Raw genomic sequence first — 20127 nt, forward strand, 5'->3', positions numbered from 1 at the left:
GAAGGAAGGAAGGAAGGAAGGAAGGAAGGAAGGAAGGAAGGAAAAAAAAAAACCTTCCCATTCTCAGATCAACTATTAATTTGGCCAAAGTCATCTAATTGTGACAAATGCTGAATCACCTTAGCATTTTGGTTAGAATTTATTTACTTAATAGAAAAACAATTCATCGAATTGACATAGATCTAAAATAATGAATGGGAGAAACGTAACAAATAGGTTTTTTTGGTAAGCAGTTGTTTTGTTATTTTTGCTAAATTAACTACAGCCTTGGAAAGGCTAAAACAATGGGGCAAGTTTATGGGATTGGAGGGAATCTTTTATTAAAAGAGTGATAATCAAGAGTATTAAAACCATGAAAACAGAACACTGCTATTAAAAAAAAATGATTAACTGATAGACCATTTAAGCACAAAATAAAGTGTGATTGCAAGTCACTGTCTTCCAACCCTGGAGTATGATCTTACCAATCTGCTGAATCACTGACTTCAGCTTTAGCCCAGGGGCCGGGGTTTGTCGGCACGAACCCCACGTCATCGTGCGAGCTGGAAGACGACTGGTCAGAGAGATGTGGAGGAGGCACGGGCAATCTGTCATCTTCAATAATGACAGTGTCATCTTGGGGCATATTCACTGTGGGGGACAGCTGGTATTTACCTGTCCAGTGGGAAAAAAAGAAAGAAATTCTAGACTCACGCTAAGCGTTATGTTTATTAATATTAGTACTTTGCTACATCAGAAAAAGTCTAAATTTTCAAACATCTGCGCAACCTGGTAGAACAAAATAGAATTAAGGAAATTTATTTTTCAAAACTGAAAGTCAAACAGAGACCTCAAGTCTATTCCTTCCTCTGTCACTAGAGCTATGCAGCTCTGGGCAGAGTATTCCATTTCTCTGGTATTAAGATTCCTAAAGCTAAAGATGATCTCCAGAATGTCTTCTAATGTGAAAATACTACAGTTTCTAAGTTATGAAAGTCTTTTGAAAAATTTTACCAGGAAATGTAGAGGGAAGCCCTGCAGACTTAGATCAATCATTCGACCATTCGCTCACGTAGCAAAAGAAAGATTTAATCTCTGCTCCTAAATAGCTCACACCCTAGAGAAGGGGATAGACATATAAAAAGTGATAATTGATTGGTGCTGTGAGTGATGTGCCAAAAGTACTACGGCATTTGCGAGTGCTGGTAATTGCCTGGGTAGCTGAAGACAGAGGATGCTGGGAATCTTAACAAAAGTTAATATCAGAGTTGGGCTTTGATTGAGGAACAGGTCTTTTCTGCTAGAAGAAACACTGATTTTAGACATCGGCAGCATCATTATTAAATGCATGGTGGAGAAAAGCACACAGTGCATACAGGCGACATTCCAAAGCTAAGTATGTGCAGAATCAAGGCCTTGGAAGGAAATGGCAGGACTGATCCTAAAGAGCAAATATTAGGACCTGATGGCCCAGAGGTTTTCAACCCAAGACAGGGGAGCCTGTAAATTTTGATTTATTCAATTAGGATACAGTGTTCTTGGTAAGGAAAGACCCAAAACTGTCTACACTGACCAGTTTCTTTCAGGAAAATCTGCTCGGGTTCACAGATCAGCATGACAGGCATTTACATTTCTTGGGACAAAATTGTTATTTCAGGCTCTGAACCTTTAAAGATAATACTGGGGTCCAAATGATGCCATCTTCCTCCCCAAAACATCTACAGTTATTCTGGCGTCTTTCTCAAACCTTGTGCCAGACTTCTGAGCAAGGAATGAGGACAAAGCCTTGGTCCACGTGAACAACTCATGGGAGGCCATGCTCACATATTGTGCAGCACAGGATGACACAGGCCCATCGGCCTGGCTTTCCCAACAAAGCAAGGTAGAATGACAAGCTCTCTGTCACCTTACAGGAAGATGGAAAAACACTCATTTTAAATCCAATGTCCAAACCTGCTAAGTCAGCTGTACTGGTACCCCTCAAAATACATCCCAACATGGCCACCATTTTACACACGGTGTACTTTTCCTTTATTAAAAGCTACTTTTTAGAATAGCACAACAGTGATGTGTAGAAAGTTTATTAACATTTCGACATCAGTACTGAGATCTAATTTTTAAAGTAAACATTCTTAAGAATGTATAAATTATCATTTTTGTTTAATACTAATTTGGAAATTTCACAATGACATATACAGGCATGAAGGATTTTTAAAAATACATATTATTCTATACGTTTAAACAAAGGAGCAAAAAATTAAGTTGATATATATCTTTTCAGGACAACCCACAAAAGAAAACTCGCTAGAAATTTCAAGTGCATTCATTATTTAGCATCAACTACTCTATGATAGAAACACTACATGTTCACTAAAATCTCTACTCAGTATTTTATCAAGAAAACTATTTTGATATGAAATGCATCCATTTCGATAAATTGTAAAAACTAATAACTTTTTTATGAATGCTTATGATGCAAATGTAAATCAAATTTAATACTTAATCATTTCCATTTCCTGAATTAAAGTCACTCATTTATTTCTTACAGAATTTTAGGATATTAGTAAAGAAAGAAATCTGTTCAATAAAATAACATTCATAAGTAAGGCCGGATATTCTAGCACTATTACCCAAAGAAATATTTCCTTCTTTAGACATGTCCCCCCCCCACACACACACACAAAAGTGCACAGAATGACAAAATCAGAATTCTCTCTGACAGCTCACCACTGACAACACGCATCAGAGCATTAAATGCCAATTTTTCACATAGGCAAAATTTAGTAGAAGGAAATAATATGGTATAACAATAGTGCACCACCTTTTAACACAAAACTAAAACTCGTGGGTTTACACAACATAGTCTGACAGACAGTCTCACAAACAATACGGGACACTAAATGGTTCTTCACATCGCGACCCTTTATGTTGTTATGAGAAACATTGTACCTTCAGTGATCTAAAATTTTATATATAAATAAATGGCAAGAAATTTCCCTAATAGTTAGATTACAGTTTAGCTTTTTCCTCTCACTTATGATTCTGGAGGCTAATATCTTAAAAGATTTGAGAATTCATACTGTCCATCAATTTTCCACTTCGGAACATGCTTACTAGGAATGTAGTCTTGGAATCTGGCTCCAGAAACATATTGGAGGTAACAGATGACTAAATTATCTGACTACATATTGTCCTAAACTCCACCCAGTCAATACCTCTTAATTATGTCTGTACTTGGCACATCATAAATGCGAAACCTTCAAAGGGTGACTTGAGAAGACTTTGACCTGTTTTTTGATGTATATTCTTTTTTCTTCAACTAGTTAATGAACAACTACAAACTAAGATTTAAAACAGACAATATCTTGTAGAGGAGTGAAACAATGAGATGCAAAATGATTGTTTACTAAACATTTATTCATTGGTACATTTACAGAGAAGGCAATGCCATGCATGACACTAAAAACAGGTGAAATGACAAAAAAATTTCCAGTGATTTGACTCACAATGAAAACATTAATGTTCCATTTTCCTTTGTTGAATTTTTGACAAGATGAAAATAATATGAACATTATTATTTTTTTAAACTCGCCACAAATGTATGAATATAAAAGCTACTGAGATCAAATTCTAAAATGGATACAACAGATTTCAATTTTGCTTTAAACAGAAAAATTCTTCAGATTAAAACGTTGGAAAAAATTTAAGATTCTACAATCCCAAATGTCGACTTGTGATTTTATGAACATGTTGATTAAATTAGTTAAGACAGTTCAGCAATTTGTAAAATATTTTTAAGGCTTAAAAAAAAAAAAAAAGAAAAAAAGAAATCCTATGCAGGCTCACTACAGATTTCTTTCTGGTGAATGTCAAGGACAACTCTCTCAAAATCCAGGATACTGGAAAGTCAGCCAATATGCCATTTGGAGACATCTCATCTTTGGTCACAAACCTGGCTGACTCCACGAAAAGCTAAGGAGATGGATCAGGTCCTACATTAGTAGGACTTACGACTCACAAAAATATATATTGTAAGGTTGGTTCAGAAGCACAGAAACTTTGCAGCTTCTGACTTGTCACTTAAATTCTTTGGTCCATAATTCCCCAACCAGAAGATAAGTTGGTTGGAATATATGATTTCTAAGGTTGCTTTCAAAGATTAACTTCTTTGATTTTTAGATCACTGTGGTTGCAAGCAAGGAATAGATTCTGGAGACCGTCTAATATCTTTTGCTTAAAGATGTGAATAGCTATAATTGATGTTAATAAAGGCAAATGTCACAAATTTTATGATCTCAGTATACTCCAGCGAGGCTACTTTTAGAAATAGGAAGCAACTAAAAACAAAATAAAAATCATCATGGGATCTTGGGACTTTGTTCCTTTATCTGTTAAGTGGGAAAGTATGGCTGATGATACCTGACATCCATCCTTCCAACTCTAACAACTCTTGCATTTTTTTTTTCTTTAAATCTATTATTAAAAGCTTCTCTCCTGGATATGCTCCCACAGATATGAGTCAGAAAGCCTCAACACTCCTTTTGGTCTAGAGTCCTACATGAGGAATATTCTACATGAAAATTCACCATGTTTGTATAAAATGAATCATTTCTTAATGTGATCAACTGGAATTTCAATATAAAGTTCTATTTAAATCATAGCAGATTATGAAGTAAATACCACCACCTATACCAGAGTCTACACAAGTTATTCTAAATGTGTAGAAGATAGCCATTAAACAAACAAGATCTGTCTGAGAAATTCCCATGTACATAGATACTATGCAAATCAATAAATAAAATTGGTATTGGTTTAGGTTGATAGAAATTCAGTGACTCAATACCTATATATTTGGCACACTGTTTTGGTATTTTGTTGCAAGGTAACATCTTTTGTAGGATTTCTAACTTTAAGTGGGAACTGGCTTAACAAACAGTATTGTTTGTTGGGGCTAATGATATTGGAATAGAGACTGGCAAAGACTGAGGAATTCTCAAATTTGCAAAACTTAAGTCAAATTAAGTACATGCATTTCTCACGGTAAAACTATATGGGATCCCTAATTTCTAGTACAACATGTAAAAAAAAAAACTGTCTTAAGAAAACATCCAAATCGTTTAGCATCTATTTGGATAAAGAGTCTGCATCCCCCAGCCCAAATGGGCATGCACAGTACCTCACAAAGCACAGAGCTGGGAGAGAAGTTGCTGCCCTGGGTGAAGCATCTGGAATTTTAAAAGTCCATTAAACCTCTAGCAGAGGGAAGGAAAAACAATACCGACTACGATGCAAACTTAAGCGGACTAATGAAGCCATAGCTCACAAAATCAGGGCAACAGACTATAAAAAAATGAAGGAATCCTCAACCCACATATACAGCATTTCAAAAGGTCACTAGATGAATTGGGGCGGGTTTTTTTGTTTTGTTTTGTTTTTAGTTTTAGTTTTTCGCCTTCCTCTGAAGCTTCAGGGATTGGAGGCAGGACGCAGGTTACAGGAACTGGTGGACCAATGGTCTGATTCAGTATGGCAAGTCCTACGTTCCTATAACAAAGGGGAAATTACAGCATATCACTTTGTATGCACACAGATCCAGGGACACATACACTCTCTTTCTTTCAAGGGGTCTGAATTTTCATCAATAAAAAAGTATTTAATAAAGATAAAGTTTTATACCAAATCCAGGAAAGTATGGAAAATCCAAGAGCAGTGAAGAGAGTGATCATTAATAAGCAAAGATTAATGTGATAAATTATGTGCGATGCCTGTCACCTAACAGGTGTACAATATCTTTAGCATCCTTCCCATACTTTCACTTATGTCAAGGAGGCAAAAACAAAAATGCTGACAAAATAAAACTACAGTTGGCATGCGTAAATTCTACATGTGACATCATAAAAAATTGAGAATTTAGCAGTTTTTCCAAACCAGAAAGCTAGAGGGATTAGAAGAACAACAGAAAGTTCTAGTAGTCATGTTTATATATTTTTCCTATCATGCCCAGTAGAAAGTTCTTTGAAGGCAGAGATTGTTTCTATTCATCTTTGTATCTACAGCAAAAGTATACACACAGTATCTTGCCAATAGCAGGCTTTCCATAAACATCCACTTAAGAATGAAATAGATTCTTCTTCTAATGAAGCTTCACGCTAGAAACTTGAATAGTATTAAATCTATACTAAATATATTCAAAATGGAGTAAAATTCAGCGTTTTACTTTGCATTAGAGCTTTGCAAAACATAACGCCAATGAAAGTGTTTTACATCAAGTGCTATTTTAATCAAAACAGCTTCCTGTGTTTTAAATTCGAAAACTCTCCCAAGCTATTCCCAAGATGAGCAGCTCAGTACAGCCAACCACTCCTGTGGCAAAGCAAGTCTTTATTAACTGGATCTGCTCGGAAAAAGCTGCACTGCTGCAGAGCAAGTACTAATAACCTCATTACCCACTGGGGGCCATGCAGGCGAATCCAAACAAAGGGCGCAAAATCTCATTTCGGGATTTTAAAATGAAGGCTTTGGAAAAGTAGAGATTCAACTAAAAATGGTCCCATTCTATTAGGTGCAAATCAAATAAATGTGACTGTACCTCGTACATACACCTATCCATGTACATTTGGATTTTCCCTCTCCCTCCAAACAGTGCTACTGTGATTAATATGTAACTTTTGAATCCTTCTTGCCATAAACCACTAAATTTTGATTTTTGAAAATACATTATTTAACTTATCTCAAACAAACTAAGAATATCTTGATCACTAAGAAACATTTCTATGTGATTCCTTTCTTTTTTTCTTCCCACGTTACAGGATCTAAAACTCACTTCACAAAATCAATATATTGATTTATTCTCTTCATATCAACACTTCCTGAATGATTATAATGAACCTGATCTTTTTCTCTTGAAAACATGGGCCTCCTTTGCATTAATATTACATTAACAACCTCTCCGTGAGCTAGTTAAAGCATAAAAATAAGATGTGATAAACAGTTTTACCTGACTCACCCATTATCCTACTGAGTGCAGCATTTCTTGTGGGTGATTCATCGAGTCCCTCAATCCCACTGTAAAGGGAATGGGAAATTCTTCGTTCTCTGTCATCCAACACTGTTTCAATGGGCAGCTCAGGTCCAGAGGGGCTCCCAGGTGACTTCAGCTACAGAGAAAGGGGGGCAAGGGAAAGTCAGGACTGGAGGCCCATTAGCAGCATGGGGGGATTATAACAACTTGCCCAAGGCCTGCATCCAACTGGGTACCAAATGAACTAGAACTTTTCACCCTGTACCAAAATAATTTGTGATGACAGCTCTGCCTAATGACCAACTTTCTGTGCCACTTTACACTGTGCCTCCCATGAAGTTCTGTCAGATTTCAACCATTGGAGGAAAAATATGTATATTAAAAGCTTGTTTTTTCAGTTTGACTGTTAGTATCTGTTGAAGTCAATTTAAGTTATGATTTAATTCTGAATTCTTCATGAGATGTTGCTCTGCACAAAGCACGCTTTATCAGAAGGGAAGCTGGAACTTAACTATACACCTATGGTGTGTAAGCACACGTGACAATTAGCACACATCAGCATGTGCATGCCAGTAGAACTGCTACCCACTCTGCAAGACCCAGCGACCACCTGTCAGCTCAGGTGTCTTGAACAATACACTGAGCCTATATTTCTTCTGCTAGGCATTAGGAATAATCACCCTATTCTCTGACTGTGATCTTAGGCATGGGATAGCAAATAACTAAGAAAAGCGCTTCAATAGCATAAGAACAATATAAAAGTAAGAACCAAATATTCTAATGAAGCAGGTAAAAATGCATTTTTCACAAACATATACAATCTACTAAATAAGCAAAGAATACAGTTCAATTTCTATTACTGTGAATAAAATTGTATGTGGCATTATTTAAAGCAGCTGTGCCTTATAAGTCATATTCTTTATAAAAATAATATGAATTTAAGACCTATGTTAATAAGGCCTTGAAACAAACCTGCTTCAAGGAGAAACAAAGCACATTTAACTACGATGCTCCCAATGTGGGCTCTGAGGTTAACCCTGTGGACTAATATCTTGTGACGTTTTGGTGCTGGCTTGCGGCCAGAGGCAGAGAGGGCTTAGGGAGCAGCGGCGGCCCAGCACAACACAGCAAAGCTGAAGAGGAAACTACATGTTCCCAGCAGATGAAACCACAACTGCCGCGGTTCCTGCGCTAGAACAAATTATTATTTCTGTTAGAAGCTATCATCTGTTTAATATAAATGAGATATTTAATGAAGTTCCAAATTGTAGACTTATCTCTCCCAGTTTGATAAGCACTGGGGAGATTTAATGTGTTGAAGGGTCAACACAATTACAACCGGAGGCACGTCAAACTGCAGGAGAATAATAAACTTGCAGCGCTAGCGAATTAGACTCAATAAGGTTTAAATTGTGAAATGAGGACTTGTTTTATTAGTTTTTTTTAAATCGCAGATTACAACTGACAGCTTTACTGAAAAGTAAATGAAATAGTCAAGGTCTCTGATGCATAAGAATAAAGAACATCTTCTGAAAGAATACTATGCCTAAATTCCAAGGTACTTTGGGGAGGTAAAAACAAAAACAAACAAAACGAATACCCTATACCTTAAGAACAAGTATGTTTGAATTTTTAAAATAAGAACATACGTTAAGAGACTTGCTATTCCAGTCCCTATACACAAGACCTGCTTGCTATGCAATAATTTATTTCATCATAAGATAGCTTCAAGTTTGCCTAACAAATATATTTAATTGAACTATATAACTCTGCAATTTTCTAGATGATAAAATCTTTATAAAGCTCCTTCATGAGAAACTCCTAAATATCCCATAAGGCTATTTTAGAATTCTATAAAGTCAAATAAAAATTTGATTTAAAAAATAGTACATGCAGGCTTTATAGGGAAAAACAGTAAGATGCCTGTTCAGATAGAATCTTGCACTTGACCATTTTCCTGGGAAAGAATGCATAGCTCCCCAGCTTCCCTAACCACGTCTAATTTGCATCTCAAAAGACAGATTTAAATGAAGACATCAATAGCCTACTACATAAATATTTAACAGAAGATACAATGCCTTTTAATTTCTTAAAAAAAAAACCACAACTGATTTTAAATCTTTTGATGATCTACGTGTGTGCGCGTGCATGCTACAAAAATGAGTTTAAGAAAGAGAAATGTGTCAGACTGGCATGGGCACACGGAGGAGGAGGCAGGAGCAAGGCTGACCCTGAAGGGCGCCCAGGCCTTTCTGTGATCAAGCTGCTCCCAGGCCCTTTCGGTCTCCTTACATAAAACCTTTATCAAATTAAGCTCAATTAGAAAAAGAAACCAAAAGAAGTGAACTGTAATTTTCACTTTGTTTGTTTAAAGTGCATAAATGTTCTTTGATCCAACTTCATTTGGTCCTAAGTAGCGGTGGTTGTGTTGGACCCCTCGGCCCCCTAGGAAAATAGGAAAGCCTTTTGACCTACTGAAGAAAAATTAACTCTGGGTTGCAGCAAGATAACTCACACTGGGTAGCAGTGTAAAGTGATACAGTCTTTTTCTGAAGTAATGTGAACATGTAGATCACAGGTCAAAAAATACCTTATAGTCTTAGACCAGGTCATTTATTTCACTTTGTGCTCACTATCCTCATGAAATAAGCTATGTGAATAACAAAGATATAATATTTCTCATAACTTTATTTACAAAGGTATAAAAATTGGGAATTACCTCAATCTCTAAAAATAATGTAAATATGTTCTTTAAAAAGATATTCAGATAGTCAAATGATTATATGCCACTTTATATTCAGAAAGTAACAAATGCTATTTAATAACAAAAAACTGGATATTGTGCAATGAAAATGCTTTTTATAATATACTTGGCCTACTCTTCTTAGGAAGAGTTAAAATCTTGGATTCTTTTGAAAAACTAATACAATTTCTGTGGGATTTAGCAAAAATCTCATGTTGTTTTAAGTAGGCATTAGCGGGCTGAATGATGTCTTCACATAAAAAAAAATGTATTCCACCAACTTGACTATAAACATTGAAAAGCTGGCAGAGATACAGCCCTAATCCCCTTCGGCAAACTTAAAACTGGGTCCTAGTTAGTATTTGGCACAATCTTATTTTCGACATTTCAGTCTTTATAAACTTATTGTATTTTATCCCCAATGCCTGGCACAGAGCACGTACTGGGTGAATAATGGGATGAATAAATTTATTCCTAAGTCAATGATTCAAATTTTCCTTAAAATAGTTTAGAGATCTTATACATACGAGGCCATGTGGAAGGAGGCCTTTAAAGCTGAGGCAGCAGCACGATGTTGAAATTAAAAAACTGACCTAGATTCCAATTTTACATTGAGAAAGTACTAACATCCAAAGGAGACATAAACACAGAACAATGAATAAAAAGAAGGGGGTTGGCATTAGAGAAGAGTGGCTGGAGTTTTAGGGTATAGTTTCAGGTTCGATTTTAATGCAGGGCCACATTTAATTTCCTTCACAACACCCTGTGGACAACAGCAAGGATCAGAGTCATCCTCAGGAAGGCTCCCGAGTTTACTCTGCCGGTATGTAGCAGACCCAGAAAGTAACTGACTCTCTCTGATGTTAAAGCCCGCACTTTCATTGTACACTACTTCCCAATAGGACCAGAATATAAATGGCCTGAACTACACAATCACAGTCAATTAGACCCAATCATATGCATAAGAGGAATGGACACCTTGCTTCTAAATTACTTTGCCACTACCTTGGCCTTGCAGCTATTAAGCAAATCATTTGACCTCTCCACATTTATTCCTTAATACATAAAAATGAAGAGAATCATAAATGATACCTTAGGCCCCTTCTTATTCTACTAAAGCTTTCTAATTCTAAGAGGATTAAACCTGGAGAGAGAATTCATTTGAAAGCAGTGCTTGATGACTAAATCCTTCAGTATGGGGGTCTACGACAAAAGCTACCTGGTCATATTCTCTGTTGAGACTAAGACAGGCTTTCCATGAAATCATGTCCAACAGAGATATAATGAAATGACTGGGACCTATGTTAAATTACAGTAATTTCTACAAATACTAATTTCCTCAGAACATTTAAAATCAGCATAATTCTCATACATAGTTTATTTTCAATGCTTAAAGAATGATGCGTGTGTTTGCTTCCATTTCCCACCACTCTCCTTCGAAGTATTCAAAAAACTGATCCTTTGTGGATACCACAGATACCACTGTTTCTGCCTATTGCTTTACGTATTCTTTCCAGTGTAAAAGAATGCCAGGACTTGAGAAATTTTTCTCCAAAAAAGTTAATCGATCCCCCAGGGGCACAAAACAAGGGGAAAGTCATTTCTTCTCATTTTTTTTTTTTTTTTTAAGAAACAATTACTGCTTAGGAAATGTTTTTAAATGTTTTACTTAAGTAAAAGCATTAGATCTAAGGAAAGCAAAGGAAATCCAGAATAACTATTAAAATATTAATTTTGTTACCTGTCTGATGGCTTTCTTGGAACTTCAGTCTCTTATAGTAACTAAGTTACCTTTTTCTTCTAAAACTGCCACATTCTCTAAGATTATTTCCCTCATCATTCAGTCCACATTTAGGTATCAGTCCTGGGATAGACACCTGTGACAGAGCGATAGGAACATGGCAGATGGACGCGGTCCCAGCTATCTTGGAATTTATAGTCACTGCAAAAGTAAAGAAGGTCAGCCAGGAGCACATGCAGAGGAAGAAAGACTGGCCCAAGAACAACCTGTAGGAATGCTGACAATAAAAGAACAGGCAGAAAGAGGAACCTCAGAGGAGAGAGAAGAGCCAGAGTGAAGTAGGAGGAAAATGGAGAGAGCAGGTAAGAAATGATTCAAGAATGAAGTAGTGTTCAGATTCCCGAAAGGTCAAGCAATACACTGAAAAATGTCCTCCAGAGAAAATCTCAAATGTGTCGTAGAGGGATAACGCGGGTAAGTGGATAACCTAGTATGGCAATTTGATAAATAATTTATTTAAAAAAAATACTAATATACAGCACTTCCCACATATAAAGACAAGGAGAGATGTGACAAAGTACAAAAGATTTTCTTTCGCAAATTCTCATTTTCTATAGCTTGAAATTAAGTACACAAACTCTTGATTTAAAGATATGTTCATAAAATATAGCTTTGTGACACTGTCAAAGACTGGACTACGTGGCTGACTAACGGATCCAGAAGGAGAGAACTCAAGCACTTTATTTTGGCTTGAGGTTCATTCATGACAGGACACCCCATGCTTATATCAATATTTACTGTAACATAATTTACACACACCCTCCTGGTAATTCAGGGAGACATTTTTCCAAAGGTAATATATAAGTACAATAGCAGCAAAATCATGTCTTAAGCCTTATGGGAAGCTGAATGGAATTCTTCTGTCTTCATATAATTCTTTAGTTAAATCCTGTCAGTATAAAAGGCTTCTCGCTATTATTACAAAGAAAGCACAGCACTCCTAATAAGATTTTTTTGATATAATTGTTTTATAAGCTTACTCTATCCTAAGGAATAGTAATAACCAGCAATGCGTGAAAATGATACCATAAGGAATATTGAATATTAAAGTCTACTACTGTCTACTGCAGCTGTTCCCTGACTTAAATCATTTCATTCACATAAATTCATATACAGAAGTGAATGGGACACAAAGATATTTCAGTGGGATTCCAAATTCATGTCTGCTACAGGGCAACAAGGAATAAAATCAGTGCTTTTCTCAAAACATTTTCGAGCCGGAGCAGATCTGCTTTGCTACTGTTTGGGGAACAATAAGGAATCATCTGAACCAGACGAAAGCATCTGGATTCACGACGCTGACCATCAGTACATGTCTTAGCTTTAAGTCCCCCTAGAACAGTCAATGTTTTCCTCTGGAGGAGAACTATGAAAGGTGTTACTAATGTTAGTTTGTTTTTTAAAGAGACTAAGAGTATGATATATTGTCTGGTAGAATGTAAGTTTTATGAGAGAAGGACCTCATTTGTTTAATTCACCTCCATATCCCCAGGATCTTAACACATTTTCTGAATATAGTGAATGCTCAATAAACATCTGTTTAATGAATATGCACTCTTTGTGGGATCTGAAATTCAGTTTCAGAAAAAAAATAACAAAGAATAATGTATCTTATAAACTTACTGTTGAGAATTTTTCATCATGTAAGCACTTTGAAGAGCTTTCATTAAAAAGATCAGTCAATGATTTGGCAAGAAATAAAAATAAAAATTATTATTGAAGAAAACTAACCCAGTAGCCTAGTCTGAGGAATCACCATTTATATTTATAATATAAAAGTGAACATTTTTATGTCACGCTCTTTTCTACTCTGAGATTTTTAGTTAAAGCTAAATTGTTCTCTTATTGGTGTGAAAGTTAATTTAATTACTGTTACCTCACTCTCCATTTGTAAAATAAATAGATAAGTCAATGATCAATAACCTTTCAAAAAATGGTCACCTCTACACTACTACCCATTGGGCGCGAAAGTACGTTTTTGTTGCAAAATAGGATTGTACTATGAGATGACTGGCACGACCTGAAAAGCTTGCTTTACATATTAAAAATGGATTTTAAAATTAAGAAAAACACTCAAATAATTTGGATAGCAATTTCAGTTTCTCCAAAAAAGTTAATCGATCCCCCGGGGATTTTCTATTTGCTAGTAATTTTCTATTAGTTTATTTAAAAAGGTCAATTTGAGCATCAATAAAAATAATCTTTACATTTTCAACAAGCTTTGCTTTCTACAAATTGTCAGGTCTCGCCTATTTCCTATAGATGGCATATAATTTTTAATAGATTCATGAAATTTGTTTTCTGGTTCTAATATTAATTATCAATTATGTATATATGTACATATAATTGCTTTTTAACTTTTACAAATGTCCTGATATATGAAAACGCATGTTTCTACTTTATATGTTTTTACTTATTTGAGAAAACAGGTGTGACCATCCCATTCCTACTCACTCCTAATTACATAGCGCAGAATAAATCTGGAACCAACCATGGTATTATACAATAGACATCACCGACACTCAAGGGGACAACACTCAACCTTATAGTGAAGGAGAAAGGGGAGACAGGAGTAGAGGCTTACACTTGTGACCATGCCACAGGATAGAGACTCCCCTTAGGGACTTTGTAAGAGGCATCCATTTTAGATAAACAAATGAACAATCAATTGTTGTTTTATTGTTTCTCCCTCCCAGGGGCCACACTGCTGAATAGAAGAGAACTGCTAGCTCTGAGCAGGAAGGTGTGATTCTCAGTTAAAGGTACCTTTAAGATCCCAATGTTATCTGTTGGGTTGGCAATAGAAATACTAATGCACAAGTAGAAATATTTTGACCACAGAATTAAGAAAATAAATCCCACTGACAATACAATCAAGCTATAGCATGTAAAGATAATAGTGTTTGGAGGCAAAGTCCCAGGACTTGCCATTTTCTATCCAATGTTAGGCCAGAAACTCAGTCTTATTACAATTTCAAATGCTGGTGCCTTTTGTCTTTTTATTTTTTATTCTTTACCTCATTGCATTTGCTTATTCGCCTTGCAACAATGAGCTGGATCATTCCTCGCTTATTCCCTTCGGTGGACATGGACCGTCTGAGGGTTTCCATGGCGTCCTGGTTTGTCTTGCCCAACAGGGACTCTCCATTCACTGCTATCAGCTGATCATTCACCCGAAGCCTTCCATCCTGGGAAGAAAAACAGGTAAAAATAAGTGCTATTAAATAGTCTGTTATAAAAGAAGTTGCTTTTCCTTTAGTTAAAAAAAAAATAAAAACAAAGCAAAAAAAAAAAAAGTTATTCGAGGCTTTAATCCTAACGGATTTGCCCAATTGAACGCTCGCATAATAATGTCTACGCAGTCAGTGTGGCCTGTGTCTATTTCCATCATTTACACATTTATAAATCAAGTCATTATCATAATCTGTTTACCAAAATAGCATACTAATTCAAAGGACACAAAGTGATTACTTTCTTGCTTCCAGAGACACCCATAGAGGTTATTTACAACCCAAGACAAGCAAAAGCTCAAGGCTATTAGGAAAAGTACAGAGAGGAAAGGGCTCCCTTCACAAACAGCCAGGAAATTTTCTCCAGACTGGGAAATAAGATAAGTGACTCACAGACAGGGGAGAGGAGGGACAAAGATTAACCTTGACTGTATGGCAGAAAGAACCTAAACTAAGTCTTTGCACAGATTATCTTCATTTAAGTAGAAGGACTATGGATTGTAAATTCTGTGAGACAAAAAATAAAATGGGGAGTTGAAGCCATGGACTCCATCCCAAAATGAGAAATCACTGAGATTTATTCTAGTTGTTTGATCATATTTTAAAGAAACCAGAAAAGATTTATTAAGTGTTACAGGATATCAGACTACACCAACCCAAAATACACCTCTTTGGCATAAGGATCATTTTGAGCTGAAGGCAACTGAGAAATGATAGACACAGGAGGTGTTCTCTGGCCTCCCCTTTCTGCCTAAATGCAGGACACAAATTTCCTTTTATAAAAGTGTCCCTTCTCTTCTCCCAAACCAGAAAAAAGAAGGACAATGTTCAACATCGGAGACAGAGATGGCACTGAGATTAGTCTGCATAAACAAACCTTACGAAATAAACCTTATCTACCATTAGTTTCCCCCATCAATTTACTTCCCACAATGTCTAGCCCCTAGAATCTCAAACCCCTTTTCTGATTTTTAATCACTTCTCCACAATGTATCTATCAATCATCCTTTGCTAAAATGGTATACAAGCTTCCGAGTCTCACCGCTTCTTTAGTTTTCACTTATTTTTTGTGGAACCCCAGTACACATAAAACCTACAGTATTAGCTTCAATAAAATCTGTTAATCTGTCTTTTGACAGTTTAATTCACAGGCTGCATAAACAGAATCTAAGAGGGGAGAGGACAGTTTGCCTTCCCCTGCAGTGTATATATTTCCAAAATAGTTATAGGGTTGGAATTAAACATTTGTACTAATTGGCATAACCTTGGTAAAGTTGACATTTGCTTACTTTAGATGCTGCTCCTCCATTAATAATGGACTTGACAAAGATTCCCAAATCCGCATGGTTCTCCTTTGACCGGTTACCTTTGACACTGACACCAAGACCGGCTGATCCAGAATCATTTAGTGGAACTTCAAATGTCAGAAATTCCCTGGTGCCATCAGGTGTGAGAACAACATCCTCATCTTCTGCTTTCTAATAGGGAACAAAATTGCATAGCATATTATATTCCAATGTTTCTTTCTCACAGTTATTTTTAAAGACTGCTAATGAGCAGCTCTTTAATCATAACAGGCTCAGTATTTCACCAAAGTTCCATGACGAGATCCATGATGGCCCGGCATCTGCACCGCCTCCAGATGATTCCTGGAACCAGCTGTTAATATTTTTATGCAGCATTTGTTTCAATATTGAAACGAACCCAAACCAGATTCTCAGAAAGATAGGGGGAAGATGTACTGAAACGACTGAAGACATGAAGACTCCTAGAGTTTTAGATTTCTTTTTTTTGCTCTGTTTATATATTCCAAACCACAGGAGGAAAACAGTAACAGCAGGAATCAAAACAAATAAATATAACTCATTTGTCCCTTTTTTTCATTAGGAATTTGCAACATTATTAATAGTTTCATGTTGACTAATGGTACATCCTTTTATTCACAAAACAATAACAAATCCTGATGATACAAAGTCAGCAGAAAAAGGTATTCATTTTCAGAGAGCCACTAGAGAGTTTCAACCTTCAACATCTGTGAGACAAAGTGGAGATAAACAGCATGAGAAATGTTTTCACAATACTGTACCATACATAATGCAGCTGGTAAATACTATTCAAGCAATATTGTTTAATTAGTTAGTTGTATATGCAAACTTTGATTTCAGAATTGCAGTCATCAACTGCATAAAAGACTGCTTTCGAATAAACATTTTTAAGTTACACAAACGCTTGCCCATCTTTATTAAAACAGCAAGGAAGAAATGAAAGCTTAAAGTATAACCTGATGAAATGCAGTGAAATGACATAGTCTGTCAATAAAAATGAGAAAGCAGCGTGCCTCCTAAGCTCTTCCTCAATAATCCCACCTACGGTAAAGATTTCCACCACCTAGATCTCTACACCAGTCACCTCCAAAAGACGAAGGCCAGAATTCTTTTTCAAACTCACTATTTCCAACCACAAAACTGACATGTAGCAGGAGCTTTTCAAATCACAACTAAATGTCTCATCTAGTCCTACAATGTATTTCTCATTCTCTTTTTCCAATTTTAAAATATTTGCCCCATATCCACCTAGTCATTCAAGCTGGAATTATCAAATTAAATGAAGAATGTTTAAGTTATAGTGGCATATAATTAGACTGGAATATAATATATCCTTTAAAGATTGTGCTTCTTAAAGAATGGCTCAATTACACACATTAAAGTAGGCTATTTGAGGGTGATGGAAATATGGGTAGACTGCAATTTTTTCTTTGTAGCCCAACAAATTTTTAAAAATTTCTGATAACAATCGAAATTAACATAATTTCAAAAAGGAATTTAGGGATTTAATGTACAATCTCAAATATCTGAATTGGATGAAATAAATTTTGGAAGTATAGAATTTACTAGTAAGAAATTATTTCTCGGATCATCTTAATACAAGACTTATGCTATTTTTAAATCCCTAAATCTATAATAATGAAATTTTTAAAGTGAGTCTTAATTTACTAATATTTGATGTTAACATTTTATGGTAGGACATTCTTTGTACTGGCTCAAAGGACAGTCTCATAGTTATCAGAATAAGGTACATTTCAAAAAAGAAAATAAAGTTATTAATATGTTAAACACAGGGAAACTATATAATAAAGAATATAAAATAAGAACTTGAAAAGATACAGGGCAATGGTTAACTATAAAAAGAAAACAAATTTCAGTATCAAAGTCAAAGTAAGGCCTAAGCCAGGTCATCATAAAATGTTCCATATATTCAAAATATTCCTGGAGAATAATTATAGCTCAAGTAAAATCAATGGACTCAGTAGAAATAAACATCAATTACTCATAACAAAATATTGATATCATCACATTTATTATACAAAATATCCTTCTCTACTTGTCTTGCTCTATAAACCTTTTATTTTTATCCATATGGTCCAAAACAATTAAAAAGTATTAAATAATGACTGTGTGAATGAATATAGCTACCTCAATATAAAATGGTATAAAAACATAGGTAAATTTTGATGTTTGAAATACAAAATAGCGTCAATATGCCCCACAGTCCCCTTCTAACTTCAAATTCAGAAGTAATTGAAAGATAAAACTTACTTTGTGAATCAGTATTGATATTTCTGGGAAAATATATTGAAAAGACATGGAAACTAAAGACATCTTTAGATGGGCACATTTGGTTCTGTTCATTTAGTATGCTTATTGCCTCAAATCTGGAAGGTTCTTAATTGCCACTTACTGATTTGGATCTTCAGTTTGGCTTTTCAATGTTTAATGATTTTGACACTTCCATAATGTTTTACTAAAGTTTAAAATATTCATTATTTTTTCTAGTCGAAAAATCATAATAAAGAACTGACTGAATACATGAAGAAAAATTTTAACCAAGCTGGAATCGTTTCCTGATAGGCCCTATTCTGAATCTGTCTTGAAGGAGACTGTTTCCTTCACAGTTTTTTCATTTATTATGAAAACTGCAGAATGGGTAATTTTTTTTTCAACTTTCTTATCAAGTCCTAAGTCATTATTATCATTAAAAACATTCAAGTGAGAGATTGTACTTTTCCTTTGATGTTTCATTATTAATCCATTAAGATTGAAATTAATGCCAGCTTTTAGAACGTAATTCTCTGGCACCAAAACGTTTTAAAGAAAAAAATTTGCTCTTCGAAACCAATTTTTAATGCTGTGTTACAGAGAACTTTTACAAAGTCTTGAGAGTATAGGAATCTCATCATTCTGATACAAAGGAGAAGCCAATTTTCTACCACCTTGATTATTTTTTCATCCACATTCTATACTTTATCAAGTTTCTTGAGTCGAATTCTTTGTACAGAAACACAAACAAGTGCGTTTTCTTTAATTTGCTCAAGTCATTTGCATATGATCATGTCACTCAAGCACATACCATACCCCTCATGGACATATATGTAAACCTCCAAGTGATTTTTTCCATCACAGCCACCAGTCAGGTCTTCCTTTGCCCATTACTTTATTGGCATTTTGGCCTTTTAATGCCCAGAAAAATAGGGCATTTTTGCTGAGCATATTAAAAGCAGAGAACCTGAGAAATGGGCAGTATGAAAGCTATTTACTTTCGCATTATCCTCAAAACAGCGGAAAAGATGTACAGTTGTATCTGCAGTGAGACAGCAAAATCAGCTACAAGTCCCATCACCAACCCAACTTTCCATTCTCCCCAGCAAGTCTGATGCAAAAGCCACTGTGAATCTGCAGTTAATCTCAAAATGGGGAGACCAATAAGAAAGAAAATGAAAGTTGATTATATTAAGTAGCAGAAAAATCATCATGAGAATTCTATGAGCCTTGATACATGAAAATTTTGATGAATGTACAAAATATTGTCGAGAGGTAAAATAAATATGACTAGACAGATAGCATGAGTCCATAAAATTATGGATGTCAGTAAGGTAGCTGACATGGGCCTCTGAAAAGAAATAACTGACCACACATTTTATCACTTGTGAAATAAGAAATATGTATATATTTATATCTGATTCTCGCAAACATTTTGGTTTTTGGTTCCAGTCCTAACAGAGAACTTCTCAAACCCTTGGAATTTTCTGGGTAATTTCCAGGAGCACCTTTTGTTCTACTAAGCTGATTCTTGCTGGGCTCCTGGACAGAGAAAGTCCAAGCCATAATTAGAAGTTTTGCACTTTCGGCCTCGCCTCCATTCTCCAAAGACTGGAGAGGAGAGGAGCTGGAAATGAAGTTTATAATCGATCATGCCTACGTGATGAAGCCTCCATAAAAATCCCAAAAGTATAGGGTTCAAAGAGCCTCTAGGTTGACAGACACAGCCACATGACAGGAGGGTGACGCATCCCTAC

The 20127-nt window shown here is 35.6% G+C and overlaps 1 protein-coding gene across 1 annotated transcript in view; it reads right to left on the bottom strand.

The window, feature by feature from the left end:
- The window catches only part of PARD3 (par-3 family cell polarity regulator), a gene marked incomplete at its 5' end in the record, with an annotated part of 522521 nt that overhangs the window by 224877 nt on the left and 277517 nt on the right, over nt 1-20127 (bottom strand). Inside the window, 4 exons of the mRNA XM_023521117.1 lie at nt 465-654; nt 6986-7136; nt 14562-14732; nt 16064-16252. Of these exons, the coding sequence (XP_023376885.1) occupies nt 465-654; nt 6986-7136; nt 14562-14732; nt 16064-16252 (701 nt within the window). The remainder of the gene's footprint in view (nt 1-464; nt 655-6985; nt 7137-14561; nt 14733-16063; nt 16253-20127) is intronic.

The sequence above is a fragment of the Pteropus vampyrus genome, unplaced genomic scaffold (genome assembly GCF_000151845.1).
Source record: "Pteropus vampyrus isolate Shadow unplaced genomic scaffold, Pvam_2.0 Scaffold294, whole genome shotgun sequence".
NCBI lineage: Eukaryota > Metazoa > Chordata > Mammalia > Chiroptera > Pteropodidae > Pteropus > Pteropus vampyrus.